This window comes from Argopecten irradians, chromosome 2, assembly GCF_041381155.1.
Source record: "Argopecten irradians isolate NY chromosome 2, Ai_NY, whole genome shotgun sequence".
NCBI lineage: Eukaryota > Metazoa > Mollusca > Bivalvia > Pectinida > Pectinidae > Argopecten > Argopecten irradians.
The window spans coordinates 11,435,367-11,454,872 of NC_091135.1; the positions used below are offsets into that span (position 1 = coordinate 11,435,367).

The 19,506-nt window shown below is 34.1% G+C and overlaps 1 protein-coding gene across 7 annotated transcripts in view; it reads left to right on the forward strand.

Moving 5' to 3' along the window:
* LOC138314455 (tyrosine-protein phosphatase non-receptor type 4-like) overlaps positions 1 to 19,506 on the forward strand; it is a 120,838-nt gene that overhangs the window by 18,414 nt on the left and 82,918 nt on the right. For 6 of the 7 annotated variants that reach the window (XM_069254809.1, XM_069254806.1, XM_069254804.1 and 3 more), the window contains exons 3-12: positions 1,466 to 1,618; positions 7,581 to 7,623; positions 9,302 to 9,377; positions 11,576 to 11,673; positions 12,391 to 12,511; positions 12,741 to 12,828; positions 14,064 to 14,114; positions 16,600 to 16,688; positions 17,591 to 17,654; positions 18,167 to 18,327. In XM_069254809.1, the coding sequence (XP_069110910.1) occupies positions 1,466 to 1,618; positions 7,581 to 7,623; positions 9,302 to 9,377; positions 11,576 to 11,673; positions 12,391 to 12,511; positions 12,741 to 12,828; positions 14,064 to 14,114; positions 16,600 to 16,688; positions 17,591 to 17,654; positions 18,167 to 18,327 (944 nt within the window). The remainder of the gene's footprint in view (positions 1 to 1,465; positions 1,619 to 7,580; positions 7,624 to 9,301; positions 9,378 to 11,575; positions 11,674 to 12,390; positions 12,512 to 12,740; positions 12,829 to 14,063; positions 14,115 to 16,599; positions 16,689 to 17,590; positions 17,655 to 18,166; positions 18,328 to 19,506) is intronic. The other variant, XM_069254805.1, reaches the window with a different exon arrangement.

Consider the following 19,506-nt stretch of genomic DNA (forward strand, 5'->3'; position numbering starts at 1 on the left):
TTAAGGAGTGTTGATGAAACTGGAACTCCAGGCAGTTGTTGCTATAACTGCTCCTAACAGGATATGCTGTCCACTAGCTGTCTCACTTACAGAAGGCTTCATTGCCTTGTCCAGTGGCCATGGTACACCAGTGTAACAGACCGTAATCTTTCCTTTTCTAGAAAGCCCCTAGTCTACAATTGGTTTGTTTAAAATATTGTACATGGTAATAGTTGTTAGTATGCAGATAATCAATAGGTGTTTGAATTTTTCCTGAGAAGACCAGCATTGCTGTGTCCCCTAAGTCGTCTTATTACATTAATGTTGGTATAGAGGCGGTATTGGAGATACGGGATATGTCATGTCCACAGTACTCGTCCTTTATAAGGGATTAGTATTTACTTGCAAATCTTAGATCTGTATTCTTTTCGTCATTTGTAGACCCCTGGATCTTTGAATGATCATCATTTGTAGGCCCCCAGATCTTTGATTGTTCATCATTTGTAGACCCCCAGATCATTGATTGTTCATCATTTGTAGACCCCAGATCTTTGATTGTTCATCATCTGTAGACTCCAAGATCATTGATTGTTCATCATCTGTAGACTCCAAGATCATTGATTGTTCATCATTTGTAGACCCCAAATCTTTGATTGTTCATCATTTGTAGACCCCCAGATCATTGATTGTTCATCATTTGTAGACTCCCAGATCATTGATTGTTCATCATGTGTAGACTCCAAGATCTTTGATTGTTCATCATTTGTAGACCCCAGATCTTGATTGTTCATCATTTGTAGATCTTGATTGTTCATCATTTGTAGACCCCAATTCTTTGATTGTTCATCATATGTAGACTCCCAGATCATTGATTGTTCATCATTTGTAGACCCCCAGATAATTGATTGTTCATCATTTGTAGACCCAAAATCTTTGATTGTTCATCATTTGTAGGCTTTAAGATCTTTGATTGTTCATCATTTGTAGACCCCCAGATCTTTGATTGTTCATCATTTGTAGGCTCCAAGATCTTTAGATTGTTCATCATCTTGTGTAGGCTCCAAGATCTTTGATTGTTATATTTTCATAATTTGGAAATTTGATATATTATTAGTCTTTGTTAATTAGTTGCGGACACCTTTTTTTATACCCTCTTCATACTCTTCAGATGTCCAATCATCAGTTGTCAGAAAAATGGTGAATGTAATCAATGGTCACTCACTGGTCACTCATCGGTCACTCATTGAAGTGTTAAATAAACATGTAATTGAGAAACATTTCCCCCATACTGACTGGTATTGTACACTCAGAAAGATATTAAAATAATGTTAATCATTTATTGAACTACAAGTCTCTCAATGCATTGTAGCTTGGATATTGTTCCTTGATACAACAAGTCTAGAGATTTAAGGTTAGATCAGGTTAACGAGATAAATTTTGATGTTTACCATGTTTGGCAGTATAAGTCATTAAATGTTTGTTTCAGAAACGTGCAAAAGCACAGCATTTACTTGACAAAGTGTTTGACCACCTAGAGTTAGTTGAGAAGGATTACTTTGGGCTCCAGTTTGTTGATTTGTCACCCGCTCCAGATCACATGGTTGGACATAATTACATGGCACCAAGTACTTATGCGCTGGTAAGTAAATTGTATGATACTGTTATAAGCCACCTTATTTTCTTAAGATACAAATTTTCATTTCATTTCAAGAGAGAAAATCATACTTTAGGTTGTAAGCAGACATCCAGGGAGCTCAAAAATGATAGCCTATCTTCATTGAGTTGTTATGTGTTTAGATGATTGTAAACCTGGAGTTAAAACCGACTTTCTTTCACACATGCAATATATGCTTTCACAATTTTCGCAGTTAAGATAGATATGTGAATGTTTATCTCTGCAAATTATTATTTACTTTTCTAATATTGAAATACAATTCAATACAGGTTTTAAATCCATAAAAAAATGTTTTTGATTACCCAGGGATAGAAATATCACCACCCTTATAAAAAGATTTTGGCCGTCAATCCTCGTCAAGCCTCAGGTTGACATTCCAAAATTTTTCACTTGGGTTGAGATATCCCTGTCCACTTGACAGACCCATGTAAGATTCTATTCATCTATCTTCTGTTGAATATGACAAACAGCCATAGAACTGATCAATAACAACACCCTTAATTAAGATGTTAATTAGGCAGTGGTTTGTTATGTTTTGGAAGTCATAGACAGAACATTTCATCTGTGGAGAGAGTTGAGAGTTGGTTTGACCATTCAGATATACAACTTATACAAATTGGTAGTAAAATTCCATAACTGTTCATAAAGAGCATAGGACATCACAAAGCTTACTGCATGCCATCCCTGAAGTTCAGTAATGACACTGTAGACAAACCAATAGCCATATCTAGTCGTAGTTTGTACAGGATGAATGGTTAATATTAGACACAAGGTCAGATGTTGTATGTTTCATAATGGTTCACAAACTAGGTATTTAGATTAGGTTGTATGTTGTGTGTTCACAACTGTTCACAAACTAAGTATTCAGATACAATTTTGTATGTTGTGTGTTTCACGACTGTTCACAAACTAAGTATTCAGATACAAGTTTGTATGTTTTGTGTTTCAAAACTGTTCACAAACTAAGTATTCAGATACAGGTTTGTATGTTTTGTGTTTCACAACTGTTCACAAACTAGGTACACAGATACAAGGTTGTATCTTGTGTGTTTCACAACTGTCCACAAACTAGGTATTCAGATACAATGTGGTGTGTTTCACAACTGTCCACAACTCACAAACTAGGTATTCAGATACAATGTGGTGTGTTTCACAACTGTTCATTGGAAGCAGCACACAATTTTAATAGGGCTTGTACAAATGAGAATTTTAAGTGATGAAGGCCTCGTGTTGTTACATCATTGATTTTTAGTGATGCAGGAGGCTATAGCACTGTGAATGTTTCTCACGTAGAGGAAATTCTAACTGAAAATTTACAGTTTCTGCAGCGTATTTCCTTAAATTTAATTATGTTTTTTATCAGGACTTGGGTAAAATGATATCTTGCACAAACACAGCTTTATTAAAGGAATGGTCATTGCATATCATGTTTAAGAAACATGAGTCCTAGAAAATTTATTTTTGTAATCTTGACGAGGAAAAACTCTGAGGATTGAACACAGCTTTAGATTTATTTTGTTTAATCCTATTAACAATCAGGGTTTGTTTAAGGTTCAAGGTTCAAGAAAGAGGAAAGCCGTGATCAATGCATGTCATCAAATGTGTACTCACATCAATTTTGATGTAACTTTGTGAATCGTAATATATATATAGATGCCATAGTTTGTGTAGATTGTGGACAGTAAATATATTATTTAAATCTAAATCCTTTCCCTTTTCTGATTTGGAGGCTGCAGTGATTAAGGAGCCCTGACAGCCCACAATAATTCCTTCACCTTTTTGGGTAGAAAGTTAATGAAAGCCATGTGGAGCAGTAATCAGGTTGTAGGATGGTGGGCTTTTTCTTCGGGAACTCCAGCTTCCTCGGCCCCTTCTCATTTACATGGAATATCCTTAAATGACCTTGAATATTAATAGGAAATACTACAAAATAAGCGAAGTGAGTTTAACCTGCCTACAACAACACGCTGTACACGCTGGCTGTTGTTTTTGCCTTTGATGTAATGTACTTAGTGTTATATATGTGGTCCCTTACTATCGTGGATCTTACAGTTGATTTTGATGAGTCTTTCTTATTAGATCCGGAAAAACAAAGGGTAAATCGAAACAGAGAAGACACTACAACTGTACCTCTATACTTGTTCTTGGAGAAAACTGGTATTGATGAATATTTTGGAGCAGTGAGGTTACCATGGCAATGCAATATTGGCTGTTTAGATCAACTTGCTTGCCACTGTGGTAACACACATCATGTATCTTTCATGGCAGACGACAACGGGATTACAGGCGTAGTGAGGGCCAACCTACCATTTTATTGAAACAGTGTGCAAAATCTACAAGCTTAGAAGTTATATGTGATGAATAGATTGAAACTGTAATGTTTAAAGCAAGGGTCTGCAGTTATGAAGTTCTGGGTTCAAGATTTTTCTCCTATGACAGAATTACTAGTCATTACCTAAATCTCTGAAGTTTGTCAAAACAGAAAATTGTGATGAATAGATTGAAACTGTAATGTTTAAAGCAAGGGTCTGCAGTTATGAAGTTCTGGGTTCAAGATTTTTCTCCTATGACAGAATTACTAGTCATTACCTAAATCTCTGAAGTCTGTCAAAACAGAAAATTGTTAGCTTGATTCCAGAGCTTGTTAGGATGAGAATGGACATTTATTAAAAAATAAAAAATGTAAGAGTTTGAGGATCTCAAGAGGTCCAATGGATAGATATGTGTTCTTGTATGAGATAAAGTCTTACAAAGGCGGACTGTTTTGCTATCAAACAGCTCCTGTTTTCAGAATGCAATTGCTATCAAGTAGTAGATTATTAATGTTTACCAGAGTAAGGATTTAGCTCCTCTTTTTGCCTACCCACCTACTGTCAAGTGGACTTCCTGTTATTGACTTGATGCATTCATGATAGGTTTGTGCTATTCCTGACAGTAAATTGATTGATTTGGAATATTAGCAAAGTTGACGGGGGAAAATAGGAAACAAGAATGTTGATGATGATCATGATTAAACTGCAAAGATTGATCGTCAAGTTTTTAGAAAATAGTATGCATTCACCTGGCATAAAAATATGGCCTCTGGCTCTGATTTCTGGAAACAAAAGTGCAGACTTAAGTCAAAACTTAAGTTTTTCTCCTTATGTAACTTATATGAAATATTTTGATTTAGGTCAGTTTTTGACATAAGTTTATCTAGAGAAATCTGGAGCCTGGTATGATTGATAAACATTATGTCTTGATATTATGTACTAGCTTACAAACATGATCAGTCTAAGCACTGTCTAATGCACTGAATTGTACATTTATTGAGGTATATAGGCAAACAGCATCTTAGCCAAGATCTGTAGATAATTCAATCTTTCACATGTGGAAAACCAAGCCTCTCTGGCAAGGATGTGTTGTTTAACAGAAAACACAATAATGTATGTAGAAAGAGGGAATGTTGGCAGAGAATTCTCGTTAATTAGATATTATGTATTCATTTAAAGCCAACCTAGACTTTGGTTCAACAAGGTACGCCCCAGCACAGCATCTTTGTTTATAATTCTCCGTTATCATATTGTTGGCTACTACATACAGGTGTTATAAGTATTAACACAGATACAATTCACACAAATTATGGTGTTTTGCGAAGTCAATGTAACATCTTCTTTGAAAAATAATATTGTGTAAATCAGTGGTAGTTAATGTTTATGTATGTGTCTAGGTCTGATGGCCGATTTGGAGTTGGCTGGTGCTGCCTATGATCAGAGATTGGTGTCCTCCACTAACACAAGTTTATCGATCTGTTGTCGTGTTCATTGATTTTGTGTTATTCTAGCTGAGTCAGCACCTTCAATGCAAATGTGTCACAGATCAGGTCTGAAGACATGACAGTTGTATGTACCAACTTTCATACAGACGTGTCACATATCGGGTCTAAAGATATGACAGTTGTATGTACCAACTATCATACAGACGTGTCACATATCAGGTCTAAAAATATGACAGTTATATGTACAAACTTTCATACAGACATGTCACATATTGGGTCTAAAGATATGACAGTTATATGTACAAACTTTCATACAGACATGTCACATATTGGGTCTGAATACATGACAGTTATATGTACAAACTTTCATACAGACATGTCACATATCGGGTCTAAAGATATGACAGTTGTATGTACAAACTTTCATACAGACGTGTCACATATCAGGTCTAAAGATATGACAGTTATATGTACAAACTTTCATACAGACATGTCACATATTGGGTCTGAATACATGACAGTTATATGTACAAACTTTCATACAGACATGTCACATATTGGGTCTAAAGACATGACAGTTGTATGTACAAACTTTCATACAGACGTGTCACATATCGGGTCTAAAGACATGACAGTTGTATGTACCAACTTTCATACAGACGTGTCACATATTGGGTCTAAAGATATGACAGTTATATGTACAAACTTTCATACAGACATGTCACATATTGGGTCTAAAGATATGACAGTTATATGTACAAACTTTCATACAGACGTGTCACATATTGGGTCTAAAGATATGACAGTTATATGTACAAACTTTCATACAGACGTGTCACAAATCAGGTCTGAAGACATAACAGTTGTATGTACAAACTTTCATACTGACGTGTCACATATCGGATATAAAGACATGACAGTTATATGTACAAACTTTCATACAGACATGTCACATTTCGGGTCTAAAGATATGACAGTTATATGTACAAACTTTCATACAGACGTGTCACATATTAGGTCTAAAGATATGACAGTTGTATGTACAAACTTTCATACAGACGTGTCACATATTAGTTCATACAGATGTGTCACATATTGGGTCTAAAGATATGACAGTTATATGTACAAACTTTCATACAGACGTGTCACATATTAGGTCTAAAGATATGACAGTTATATGTACAAACTTTCATACAGACGTGTCACAAATTGGGTCTAAAGATATGACAGTTATATGTACAAACTTTCATACAGACATGTCACATATTGGGTCTAAAGATATGACAGTTGTATTACCAACTTTCATACAGATGTGTCACATATCGGGTCTGAATACATGACAGTTGTAAGTACAGACTTTCATACAGATGTGTCATATATTGGGTCTGAATACATGACAGTTATATGTACAAACTTTCATACAGACGTGTCACATATTGGGTCTAAAGATATGACAGTTATATGTACAAACTTTCATACAGACGTGTCACATATTGGGTCTAAAGATATGACAGTTATATGTACAAACTTTCATACAGACGTGTCACAAATCAGGTCTGAAGACATAACAGTTGTATGTACCAACTTTCATACAGATGTGTCACATATTGGGTCTAAAGATATGACAGTTATATGTACAAACTTTCATACAGACATGTCACATATTGGGTCTAAAGATATGACAGTTATATGTACAAACTTTCATACAGACGTGTCACATATTAGGTCTAAAGATATGACAGTTATATGTACAAACTTTCATACAGACATGTCACATTTCGGGTCTAAAAATATGACAGTTATATGTACAAACTTTCATACAGACGTGTCACATATTGGGTTTGAAGACATAACAGCTGTATGTACCAACTTTCATACAGACGTGTCACTATTAGGTCTAAAGATATGACAGTTGTATGTACCAAATTTCATACAGACGTGTCACATATCGGGTCTAAAGACATAACAGTTGTATGTACCATTTTTCATACAGACGCGTCACATATCGGGTCTAAAGACATGACAGTTGTATGTACCAACTTTCATACAGACGTGTTACATATTGGGTCTGAAGACATGACAGTTGTATGTACCAGTATGTAAAATACATTGCCCTGTCTGTCCAAAATCCCAGATGGACAGTTATAATCTTGTTCTTTGTATTTTCAGAGGTGGCTGGATCCACTTAAAACAATCAAGAAACAGTGTCGAGGTGAGTAGACATGTTTGATGTATAATTATTTTCCTTTAGCATTATTTTTATTATTGAGGAAGACTGATGAGCTAAAAGCTCCAACGCTCAGGACTATATGCTCCTCCAGCTCCATATGAAGTGTTCATCTTTAAGTTTTCCAAAGTGACTGAAATGCCCAAATGTTTCTCGACAGGCAAATGGAAAATAAATCACCATAAACAAATCCAAAGCAAGCATGAAGATGTATGATCCAGTCTATTGATTATCTCTGTAGGCTTATATATCCAAGGTTTTAGGAGAAATTCTCCTCGTCAGACTGTGAATAGAATGTCTGAGTTAGAAGCTTTTAAGGTAGCTTTTTTGTCATAGCCATACAGGTATTCACCAAGAGATAGGAAGATAATGGGATTTCAGCAGAATGATGCATTATGGGTAAAAGTGCTGGAAATTTGATGTGTAACTCTTTATTGCTGAGCCTTGCATATGTTTGACTAGTACCATGCTTTGGGAGAAGCCCTTGTGAAGCCTGAATGTATCATTGTATTTCAAAAGTTTCAATCAGGTTTTTTTACCTTGAAAACAAACATCCCCAGACATGTAGATGGATTTATTTAAAAATTTAGTTTCCTGAAGGTTTTGGCTATAGAATTTGTGGATTAACCACAGCTATGTAAAACCAGGAAATTTTGTTGTGCTCAAATATCTTACAAAGATGTTTTAATAAATTTAACTCTTTCACTCCTAAAATTCATAATGAACCATGGTGGCAAAAAAGAATAACTGTATAGCTAGGATGTTATATTTAATGGAATACTTTAATGGTCATAACCATCAAGCTGTCAAAGTTAATTTTGTGAATCTGCGAGGGTCTACTGGAAGTCTATGTCATGTATACAGGGGAATAAATGTTTTGAGTAGGTTTAGTCGCAGGTTAGTGTCGTAAATACATCGCAGGATAAATGTATGTAACATCAGCAGTCGAATGTTATCTCAAATATACTGGCAAATATGATAAATATCATAAATTTTTATCTTGCTGGTTCTGTATAAGAGCAGTAATGTGTCATGGGTAAGGATGTTGACAAGGAAAACTGTACTGTTTACTTTATGAATTAAAAAAATCTTGTAAACTGTCATGTTTTGAATTGTTTAAATTCTTTCCTGAGTGCAAATATTCATGGTTTGTGTATGAAAGAATCCTAATGATGCAAATTGAATTTCAATTTGTTATTCATTGTAAATATATACAATTGTATTAATATGCATTGTAGTATATACTACCAACAATAACATCAGAAGGTTGTACATAGATCATTATATACAGTATTGTATCTTTTAAGCTATATTAATTTTGTTTTTGCTATTCCTTAGAAATACTGAGGAATTAATTAAAACAATATCTATGTAAGCTCATCATGCCTGTGAGTTGTGTAGATTCAGTTTTAGCATGGTCCATAGTTTTACAAAGTTGTTACTGGTAGTTTTGGTGAGTACTCTCCCCTATGACATCTTATATTTCAATGGAACAGGGAACAAACAGAGATGGTGAAGAGAGTCTTCTTACTTTAGACTGATCACTTAAAGTGGACACCAAGATCAACAAACACCTAACCTTGGGATGAAGTATATGTACAAACTTGTAATATTTGGATCACTGAGGTGGAAGTTATTATATCTGATTTATTTTTTGTTGTAGGTCCTCCGTTCCAGTTCTTTTTCCGTGTAAAATTCTATGTATCAGATCCTAGCAAGCTGTCAGAAGAGTATACCAGGTAATATTGCTATACATCTATATATCTATAGCTGCTTCTTTCTCACCATCACAATCTATTATGACCAAGTGTAGAAGACGCTATGCAATCACAAGACTCTATCCAATCACAAGACAATATCCAAATACAATACACTATCCAATCACAAGACACTATCCAATCACAAGACACTATCCAATCACAAGACACTATCCAATCACAAGACACTATCCAATCACAAAACACTATCCAATTACAAGACAATATCCAATTACAAGACAATATCCGATCACAAGACACTATCCAATCACAAGACACTATGCAATCACAAGACACTACCCAATTACAAGATACTACCCAATTACAAGACACTATCCAATCACAAGACACTATCCAATCACAAGACACTACCCAATTATACAAGACACTATGCAATCAAAAGACACTACCCAATTACAAGATACTACCCAATTACAAGACACTATCCAATCACAAGACACTATCCAATCACAAGATACTACCCAATTACAAGATACTACCCAATTACAAGACACTATCCAATCACAAGACACTATCCAATCACAAGACACTACCCAATTACAAGATACTACCCAATTACAAGACACTGTCAAATCACAAGACACTATCCAATTACAAGATACTACCCAATTACAAGACACTATCCAATCACAAGACACTACCCAATTACAAGATACTACCCAATTACAAGACACTGTCCAATCACAAGACACTTCCCAATTACAAGATACTACTCAATTACAAGACACTATCCAATCACAAGACACTACCCAATTACAAGATACTACTCAATTACAAGATACTACCCGATCACAAGACACTGTCCAATCACAAGACACTCCAATTACAAGATACTACTCAATTACAAGGCACTATCCAATCACAAGACACTATCCAATTACAAGACACTACCAATTACAAGATACTACTCAATTACAAGGCACTATCCAATCACAAGACACTATCCAAATTCCAATACAAGACACTACACTACAATCACAAGACACTACCCAATTACAAGATACTACCCAATCACAAGACACTATCCAATCACAAGCACTATCCAATCACAAGACACTACCCAATTACAAGATATACTACACACTATCCAATCACAAGACACTATCCCAATCACAAGACATACAATACAAGACACTATCCAATTACAAGACACTATCCAATCACAAGACACTATCCAATCACAAGACACTATCCAATCACAAGACACTATCCAATTACAAGACACTATCCAATCACAAGACACTATCCAATTACAAGACACTATCCAATCACAAGACACTATCCAATCACAAGACACTATCAAATCACAAGACACTATCCAATCACAAGACACTACCCAATTACAAGATACTACCCAATTACAAGATACTACCCAATCACAAGACACTATCAAATCACAAGACACTATCCAATCACAAGACACTATCCAATCACAAGACACTACCCAATTACAAGATACTACCCAATTACAAGACACTATCCAATCACAAGACACTATCCAATCACAAGACACTATCCAATTACAAGACACTACCCAATTACAAGACACTATCCAATCACAAGACACTATCCAATCACAAGACACTATCCAATTACAAGACACTATCCAATCACAAGACACTATCCAATCACAAGACACTATCCAATCACAAGACACTACCCAATTACAAGATACTACCCAATTACAAGACACTATCCAATCACAAGACACTACCCAATTACAAGATACTACCCAATTACAAGGCACTATCCAATCACAAGACAATATCCAATCATAAGACACTATCCAATCATAAGATAATCATAAGACATTATCCAATTTGAAGACAATACTGTACCGTCTTGACTAGGCCATAATGGGTTTAGTCCATCTCATTTTTAGAGTGATAATATTTTATCTCTTTTTACTGTAACCACAAAGTACTGTCTTGATTTCTACACAGAGTTAACACATTATAAGGAATACTTCAGGAGACAATATAAATGTCTTAACCCTGGTAACTCCAGATTAATGAGTTACCATGGAGACAAGGCTTTTTACTTGTATACAAAAAAATATATTACAATTAGTACTTATTAAAAACTGTTCTCTAAAGATACAGTAGAAGTTTGTAGTATGTAACAAGATTTTTTAACAAATTTATAATTCTATTTCACAGATACCACTTTTTTCTACAAGTAAAGCGAGATATACTGGAGGGGAGACTGGTGTGTCCTCCCAGCACCGCCGCATTATTGGCCAGTTACGCAGTGCAATGTAAGTTATCTCCCCTTGTCACCAAGAAATATTAATCTCCCTGATCTGATAGCTCGGAGATAATAAGGGGTTGATATGTTACGGCTCCAGTGATTATAACGATAACGGGTTGATATGTTACAGTTCAGAGATTATAACTATAACAGTGATATGTTACGGTTCAGATATTATAACTATAACAGTGATTGTAACTATAATGGGTTGATATGTAACAGCTCAGTGCTTATAACAAGTTGATATGTTAGGGATCATTGACTATAACTGTAATTGGTTGATATGTAACAGTTTAGTGATTATAATTATAACAGGATGATATATTATAGCTCTCTGATTATAACTATAACGGGTTGATATGTTATGGTTCAGTGATTATAACAAGTTGATATGTTAGGGATCATTGACTATAACTATAATTGGTTGATATGTAACAGTTTAGTGATTATAATTATAACAGGATGATATATTATAGCTCTCTGATTATAACTATAACCTGTTGATATGTTATGGTTCAGTGATTATAACAAGTTGATATGTTACGGATCATTGATTATAACTATAACGGGTCGATATGTTTTTGCTCGATAATTATAACGAGTTGATATGTTGCGGATCAGTGATTGTAACTATAATTGGTTGATATGTTTCAGCTCAATGATTATAACTATAAAGGGTTGATATATTACGGATCGGTGATTATAACGGGTTGATATGTTTCAGCTGAGCTCGGTGATTATAACCCAGAGGAACATCGGGACAACTACCTCACAGAGTATCGATTTCTCCCAACACAGACAGAAGAGTTTGAGAAACAAGTTTCTGAACAACACAAGCAGCACAGGTCAGACATTTTACTGTCACTACTGACTGGTATATACTCAGGGAAATATTAAATGTTGTCAAGGTAGCATGTGTTATTACTGAGGGTATATTCAGCGGAGACATACTTTTGACAGTAGGTTTTCTTTCCTTGAATTTCACTTTTCTATTATCAATCAATTTGAAATTATCACAAATATTTCCTATTCCAATATTTGTTGTTTTTTAATCACCTGAGTTGTCGTCTTTAGGGGCCAGACCCCAGCCGATGCTGAATATAACTACCTTGACAAGGCGAAACGTCTGGAGATGTACGGAGTAGACCTCCACAATGCTCGGGTAAGTACTTATCTATTGTCCATCTGCCTCGTTCCTCTCTCATCCACCCATTGTGTGTGACCTATTGACGTAGCTATCTACGTGTGTGAGCTGTCGATGTAGTTTTTCATCGTTATTAGTTTTACTCCAATGTTTGTTAAAACCTTTTTCAAAAGTATTGTTGAAAAATTGTACTAGAATTCACAAATATCACTAGAAATAAACGAATTATCAAAAGACTTTTTTGACATTCTTAAAATTTGGATGATTTTTGTTTATTTTTGAAGTAATGATTGTTGTGTTTGTAAACCTTTTGCTGAATTTATATATATATTTTTTTTCTGGTTGGAAATACTTTGTACTTATGATGCTTTTAATCATTCACTCTTTTGTTTTTAATTTGCTTTTTTAACAACTGAAAAAGAAATGGTGTATAATATATTTTCACAAAATTTTACTCTATATTTGATGCAGCTGATTCTTTTGAAGTGATTTCACAATAGCACTTTAGCACATGTTCTGGTTCATCTGTTTTACAAAGTCTCAAAAGCACTTTAGGGACCAAATGTTTGATATTCATGTTTTTGTTATAAAAATGTTCTGAGTAACTGCTTTGATTGGAGTATAAATTTTGTGACTGTTGTGTTCTGGCGTGACCTCAGAATGAGTTTGAGAAATATGAGATATTTCTTCCTGACCTTACATATCTCTCTTTTCCTTTATGAGTATAAAAACTGAATTATCTCCCTTTGACCAGATCTCTCTCGCTATTATTTTCTTGCTTTGATGGTGAAACTCCTGTTAGTTAGTTGTAGTTCATTGGTGTTGGTACAAATATTGATAAAAACAAATTACGGTTTTATCCATGGTAAGATTTGCAGCATTACAGTAATGGAAATGATAATTATATTTGTTCATTTGTATTGATTTTGATATTTCAGATTTTCTAGAAAAAGCTATTATCAGAAATGTACTTTTCTGTTCAAGTAAAGTTCAATATTCTGTGGTTTTTCAGAGTTGCTTGCTTTTATAAGCATCCTTTAATTGTTTTATCAGAAGAAATAACAGCACTGTTTAAAAAATAAAGAACAATTTTGTTGTTACAAACATAATCAGTTATTGCCGTGTGTTGAGAGTACATAACATAACAGCTAATTTTCTTTCAAAATTAATTGATATAAATGAAGGACAATAGCGTCAGAAAATAATCTATTGAAATTAATGGGAGATAATTCATGTTTTTCATTTTGTTGCAGTCAATGTCCATGATGACGGGTGACATAGAACAGGAACCCGCGTTCAATATAGTCAGTATCATTTAGCACTAAAGCCACTAATCTCTAACTTCTCATCTAGCTAGGTTACCTCAGGACCAACGAACCTCTGTCCTATAGCTTTCCAAAAGTCAATATTTCATATCTCTTGTGTACAGTTTAGGTAAAATTTACTGCCCTGGATGGATTTTTTCAGTCTATCCCAAAAATTTTTCAATGATAGGTAAATTTTTCACTTTTATTTCGTTCGGGAGGCATGATTGATATAATTGATGTTTACACGATATGATGTAATGTAAACACGATATGATGTAATGTAAACACGATATGGTGATAATGACTTATGGAAAATTAGTAGACAGACAGGTTTTTGATGTACATATCATTTAACATTGTACAATGTGATCACCAGGGCCTGGCTGTTCAATAGGAGATGAGCTTAATCATATGTTTAGTGAAAGTTCTCGTTTGAAAGCTGCTGCAATCCTGCGATCGTAACTTTCTCAAAAATGGGCAGGCAACAAATCTGTAAATAAAGTTAAACTTCAGAATTTTATACCATTTTTTTTTTACAAGTTTGCGTTACCATAAACTATTTCAGCTTGCTTTGTAAATTTTCGCTAAACTGTGATTAGCTTAATCAGCTTTTCAAGAGCCAGGTCCTTTTGTCTAACTTGGCATGTTCAAATAACAAATGTTTTTTAGGATGGAAATATTTATCAATCGATCGACCCATACTACTCATAACAGCGTTAGATTAAGAGGGAGATCACTCTAGCAACACCAGTATGATGTATCCCATAGCAACACAGTAACGTTATAGACTCATTATCAATTCCTGTATAACTCTCATTTTGTATTGGATTCTGGATCCCTTATGATTGGGCTAACTTTATTCAACGGGTTCGGTTTAGTTTATCCGGGAGTTATTCTGAATTTGCATATTACAGAGTTATTTCCCTTGTAGGGTAGGTATTGATTGTGACGTCATGTGTTTGCAAGCATAGCGTCCTACGTTTCAGAGAAAACGACGTGAATTGTGCTCACAAAATATTGACGTAACAATCGATACCTACCCGCAAGGGAGCTAACTCTGTAATATGCAAAGACGGAATACAGCTCCTTGTACTAACAGGCCAGTCAGCCACATGATCAAGCGATGTTCCATTACACAAATATCACTAAAAAAAAGAATAATCTAAACTTTAACTAAATCATGAATTTTAACAATTTTCGATTGATGAATATTCCTGCATACTTTGTGAATGGTGTGTATATAATATGGCTTGGTTGGACTAACCAGTATGCTTAATGATGTAGCTTTATTTTCTTTTCTGCTCAACGTATCAACATCATCTATATCCTGTTTTACATTGATAATAAAACATATAAGATTGTATGTAAGCATGCCTCATGCTATACTGACCACAAATTGCACTGATTGTACATGGAGAGTACATGCACCTAGTCAACGACTAACAAGCAATGCTTATGGTGTTTTCAAACAATCTTTCTTTGTCTATGAAGTTGCTGAATTTGATAAAGAAAATTCAACAGAATAAAAAAAAGCATTTTTAGTACAGTACAGCATCCAATTCATACCTTATGAAATCCAATTTCTTCGTGAAACTTGACAATTTTTTTTTTTTTTTTTTTTTTTTTGGATGATTGTAAAATATTGATTCTAACTTGACATGCTCCAAATCGTCTTTCTCCAGGATGACTGGATGACCTATTAATCAAATTGTCCTGTGTTTTAATTAATGATCAATCTGAATTTGAATTTTTGCCGAGTAATAGGTTTACTATAGTATTATTATTCTCATCTTAAAGAATGAATTGATGGAAGGGACGGATGGAAGTGGGGGGGTGTTGTTTTCTTTGTATATTGCTTTGAGTCCTATACGAGTAGCAGTTTGGGCTATGGCTCCAAAACAGTTAAGCTTAGCTCTATGAAACTTTCTTCTGCAAGTGTTAGGCTTGAGTCCTAGTTGTTGTGTCTTTTAGCATTGGCGACCTTATTACCATAGAAGCAGCGATGTTATAAAAAAAACCATAAATTACAATTTACTTTCTGTGGCTCTAAACCACTTGACTCTTACAAAGGGTTATTAACACGATTTGTGGCTCCTTGGTTTCTTCTTTGTTTTTTTTGATACAATGCAATGAAGAGAAACCTGGTTTGTTTGTATCACTACGAAAACGTTCAGTATCAGGACTATGCTCTATAGGATAGGCCTATCATGCTACATTACAATTTAGCTATAGATCTGAGATGCTTGTATATGCCCTATTAGATTTATAGTGCAGAAAAACTGAAGTATTTCATTATTAATCTGAAAAAAAGTAAATAAAACAGTATTGTTAGATGAAATGGATGGATAACCATTTAAGATTCTGTAATGAAATTTAAAGGAGGATTCTGGTGATGCTATTTTGCTGCAAGCTTCAATGTATGATCACCAGTGGTTATAGTTGTCTATCTGCTGTAACGTGTCGCTGTAATGCTTGGTTACAGGATCAGAGCAACATAGATATACAGCTTGGTGTGACATCTATAGGACTGGTGGTATTTCAGAACAACGTCAAAATCAACACATTCCCTTGGTGAGTACAAGTTTAGTGACCTACAGCCAGTGTCAAATAAAATAGATTTAGTTACCTACAGCAAGTGTCAAATAAGATAGATTAAGCTACCTACAGCCAGTGTTAAATAAAATAGGTTTAGTTACCTACAACCAGTGTCAAATAAAATAGATTAAGTTACATACAGCCAGTGTTAAATAAGATAGATTAAGTTACCTACAGCCAGTGTTAAATAAAATAGGTTTAGTTACCTACAACCAGTGTCAAATAAAATAGATTAAGTTACATACAGCCAGTGTCAAATAGATAGGTTAAGTTACCTACAGCCAATGTCAAACAACTATGTTTAGTTACCTTCAGCCAATGTCAAACAACTATGTTTAGTTACCTACAGCCAGTGTCAAATAACATGGGTTTTGTAACCTACAGAGAGTGTCAAATAAAATAGATTTAGTTACCTACAGCCAGTGTCAAATAAATAGGTTTAGTTACCTATAGCAAGTGTCAAATAACATTGGTCTAGTTACCTACAGCCATTGTCAAATAAAATAGGTTTAGTTACCCACAGCCAGTGTCAAATATGTAGGTTTAGTTACCTACAGCTATTGTCAAATAAGTAGGTTTAGTGACCTGCAGCCCACGTCAAATAAAATAGGTTTAGTTACCCACAGCCAGTGTCAAATAAGTTGGTAAAGTTACTTACAGTCAGTATCAAATAAGTAGGTTTAAATACCTACAGCCAGTGTCAAATAACTATGTTTAGTTACTTACAGCCCGTTTTAAATAAGTAGGTTGAGATGCTGGTTGGTATTTCGGAGTGTTATTCTTAGTTTACATAGGGAGCATGTGATAAACGTTGAATATATTCTAATTTTGTGAAGATCTGTTTGGTTTATTTGTGACCATTATCTTTTATTTTTCAGGGCAAAAATAGTAAAAATTTCCTTTAAAAGGAAGCAGTTTTTTATTCAATTACGACGAGAAGTGGTAAGTTATTAGCAGTTTGAGTAAATTTGAAAAGTCATACTAACATTATTCTTTAAAATTATTGAGGAAATAGAGGATCTTACATGAGGGGTTATGTGATATGAAATTTATCAAATAAGTTCAATAATTTTACATGCCATGAGTCTTTATTACATAACTTTTATTAATAGAAATATAAGTTAAACTTTTAATTTAGTCTCTATATAACAACAGTCAAAAATTTGGCTTGGATGTGACGTTTCCGATTATGACGTCAGAACTATATTTTTTCAATGGTGTTATTACATGTGTGTCTTAAGATATATATGACATGGCTGGACGAGCCAGTTATATGATAGATAAACGTTAACCTTTACTTATAAATAACACTGCTGGTCCAATAAGTCATTTCAGTGATACAGACCCTCTGGGCCTCTTGCTTGAATGAGATTTTAGTGGATTAAATATGATAACTGGAAACCTGAAAAGATCAGCTGAATGTTTTATAACATGTGGATTTGTTGATGTTACAGAATGATGCTGTAGAAAACTTAATAGGATTTAACATGGTGAGCTATCGTTCGTGTAAAAACTTGTGGAAGTCCTGCGTGGAACACCACACATTTTTCCGACTGTATGTTCCGAATCCTCCAACCAAGAAAATCTTCTCTATCGGATCCAAGTTCCGATACAGGTAAGAAAACATTGCTAGGTGGGTATCTGTTCTAAACACTCTGCCCAAGTTTTGCAGTGGTTTTATTTTGGCTTTGTTTAAAATTTCATTTCTTTAACCAACCATTTCTTACTATCAGATTAAAGAGTACTAGAGGGTTCTAGTATACGTATCAAATATAATTAATTGTGGAAAGGATATTCAAAGAAAAGCAAAGAAAAAACAATCTGTTTTATTCTAAGGAAAATAGACCATTATATGACTTATAAGTGACTGATAATGTCTTTATTATCTACAATTAGCCATTACTGTAAGCATCAAAAATCAACATTAGATATAGTGAAAAAACAAAGAATAGTTTCAAACTTTGCATAAATTTATTTTATAATGAATTAAAAACATCATTGAAATTATGCATCAAATAGTTCAGTTTCAACAAATTTTATTGCAATAAACAAAGGTATTTGGCATCAGTGAAGGCCTATCTAAGCCATCTCTGAACAAAACTGCTATGATTCAACATAAAGTTAATTAACAACATATACAATTAACATAATGGAACTTATGTGAACCTGTTGGTAGAAGCTATGCATTCACACATTGAATTTGGTATACATATGTATCTTCATCACAATTCAATACAGTTTTAACATTATAATGGTTATGGGATATTATACGATCATGTAGTGAATTTCTTAGTGCTATTATTCTTGATTCGTATTTATCTCCCCTGGTTACATAGTGTCTGCACATTAGATTGGCATTCGTGTCCTTTATAAACAACTTAAAATATAGAGCCTTAGTATTGTCACAGATGCTAGAAAATAAAAGCTTTCAGATATTTGATAAACATAATTTGTACATTTAATATCTTCGATGGAAACATTAATATGCCAAAAGATGTGCAATTGTCACCAATATTTGTGAATGTTGTGTATGAATTAAAGATAATTAAGATAAAAAATTAAAAAATTTTAAAGAGATTTTTTTGGATAGACTCATTTATGTTTTTGATGATAAGTTTTTCTGTTAAGTATAAATATATCAACCATTTAATGAACTTGTCGTCTGTCCCTGCATGCTAGTTCTGCAGTATGACCAGTATTTATGTTTGCATGTAGGGTTGATTCTGTTTTGTTAACTGTTCATGATCCTGTTTGCTCAGCTTCCTGTTCAAATAAACACAACATTAAAACATAT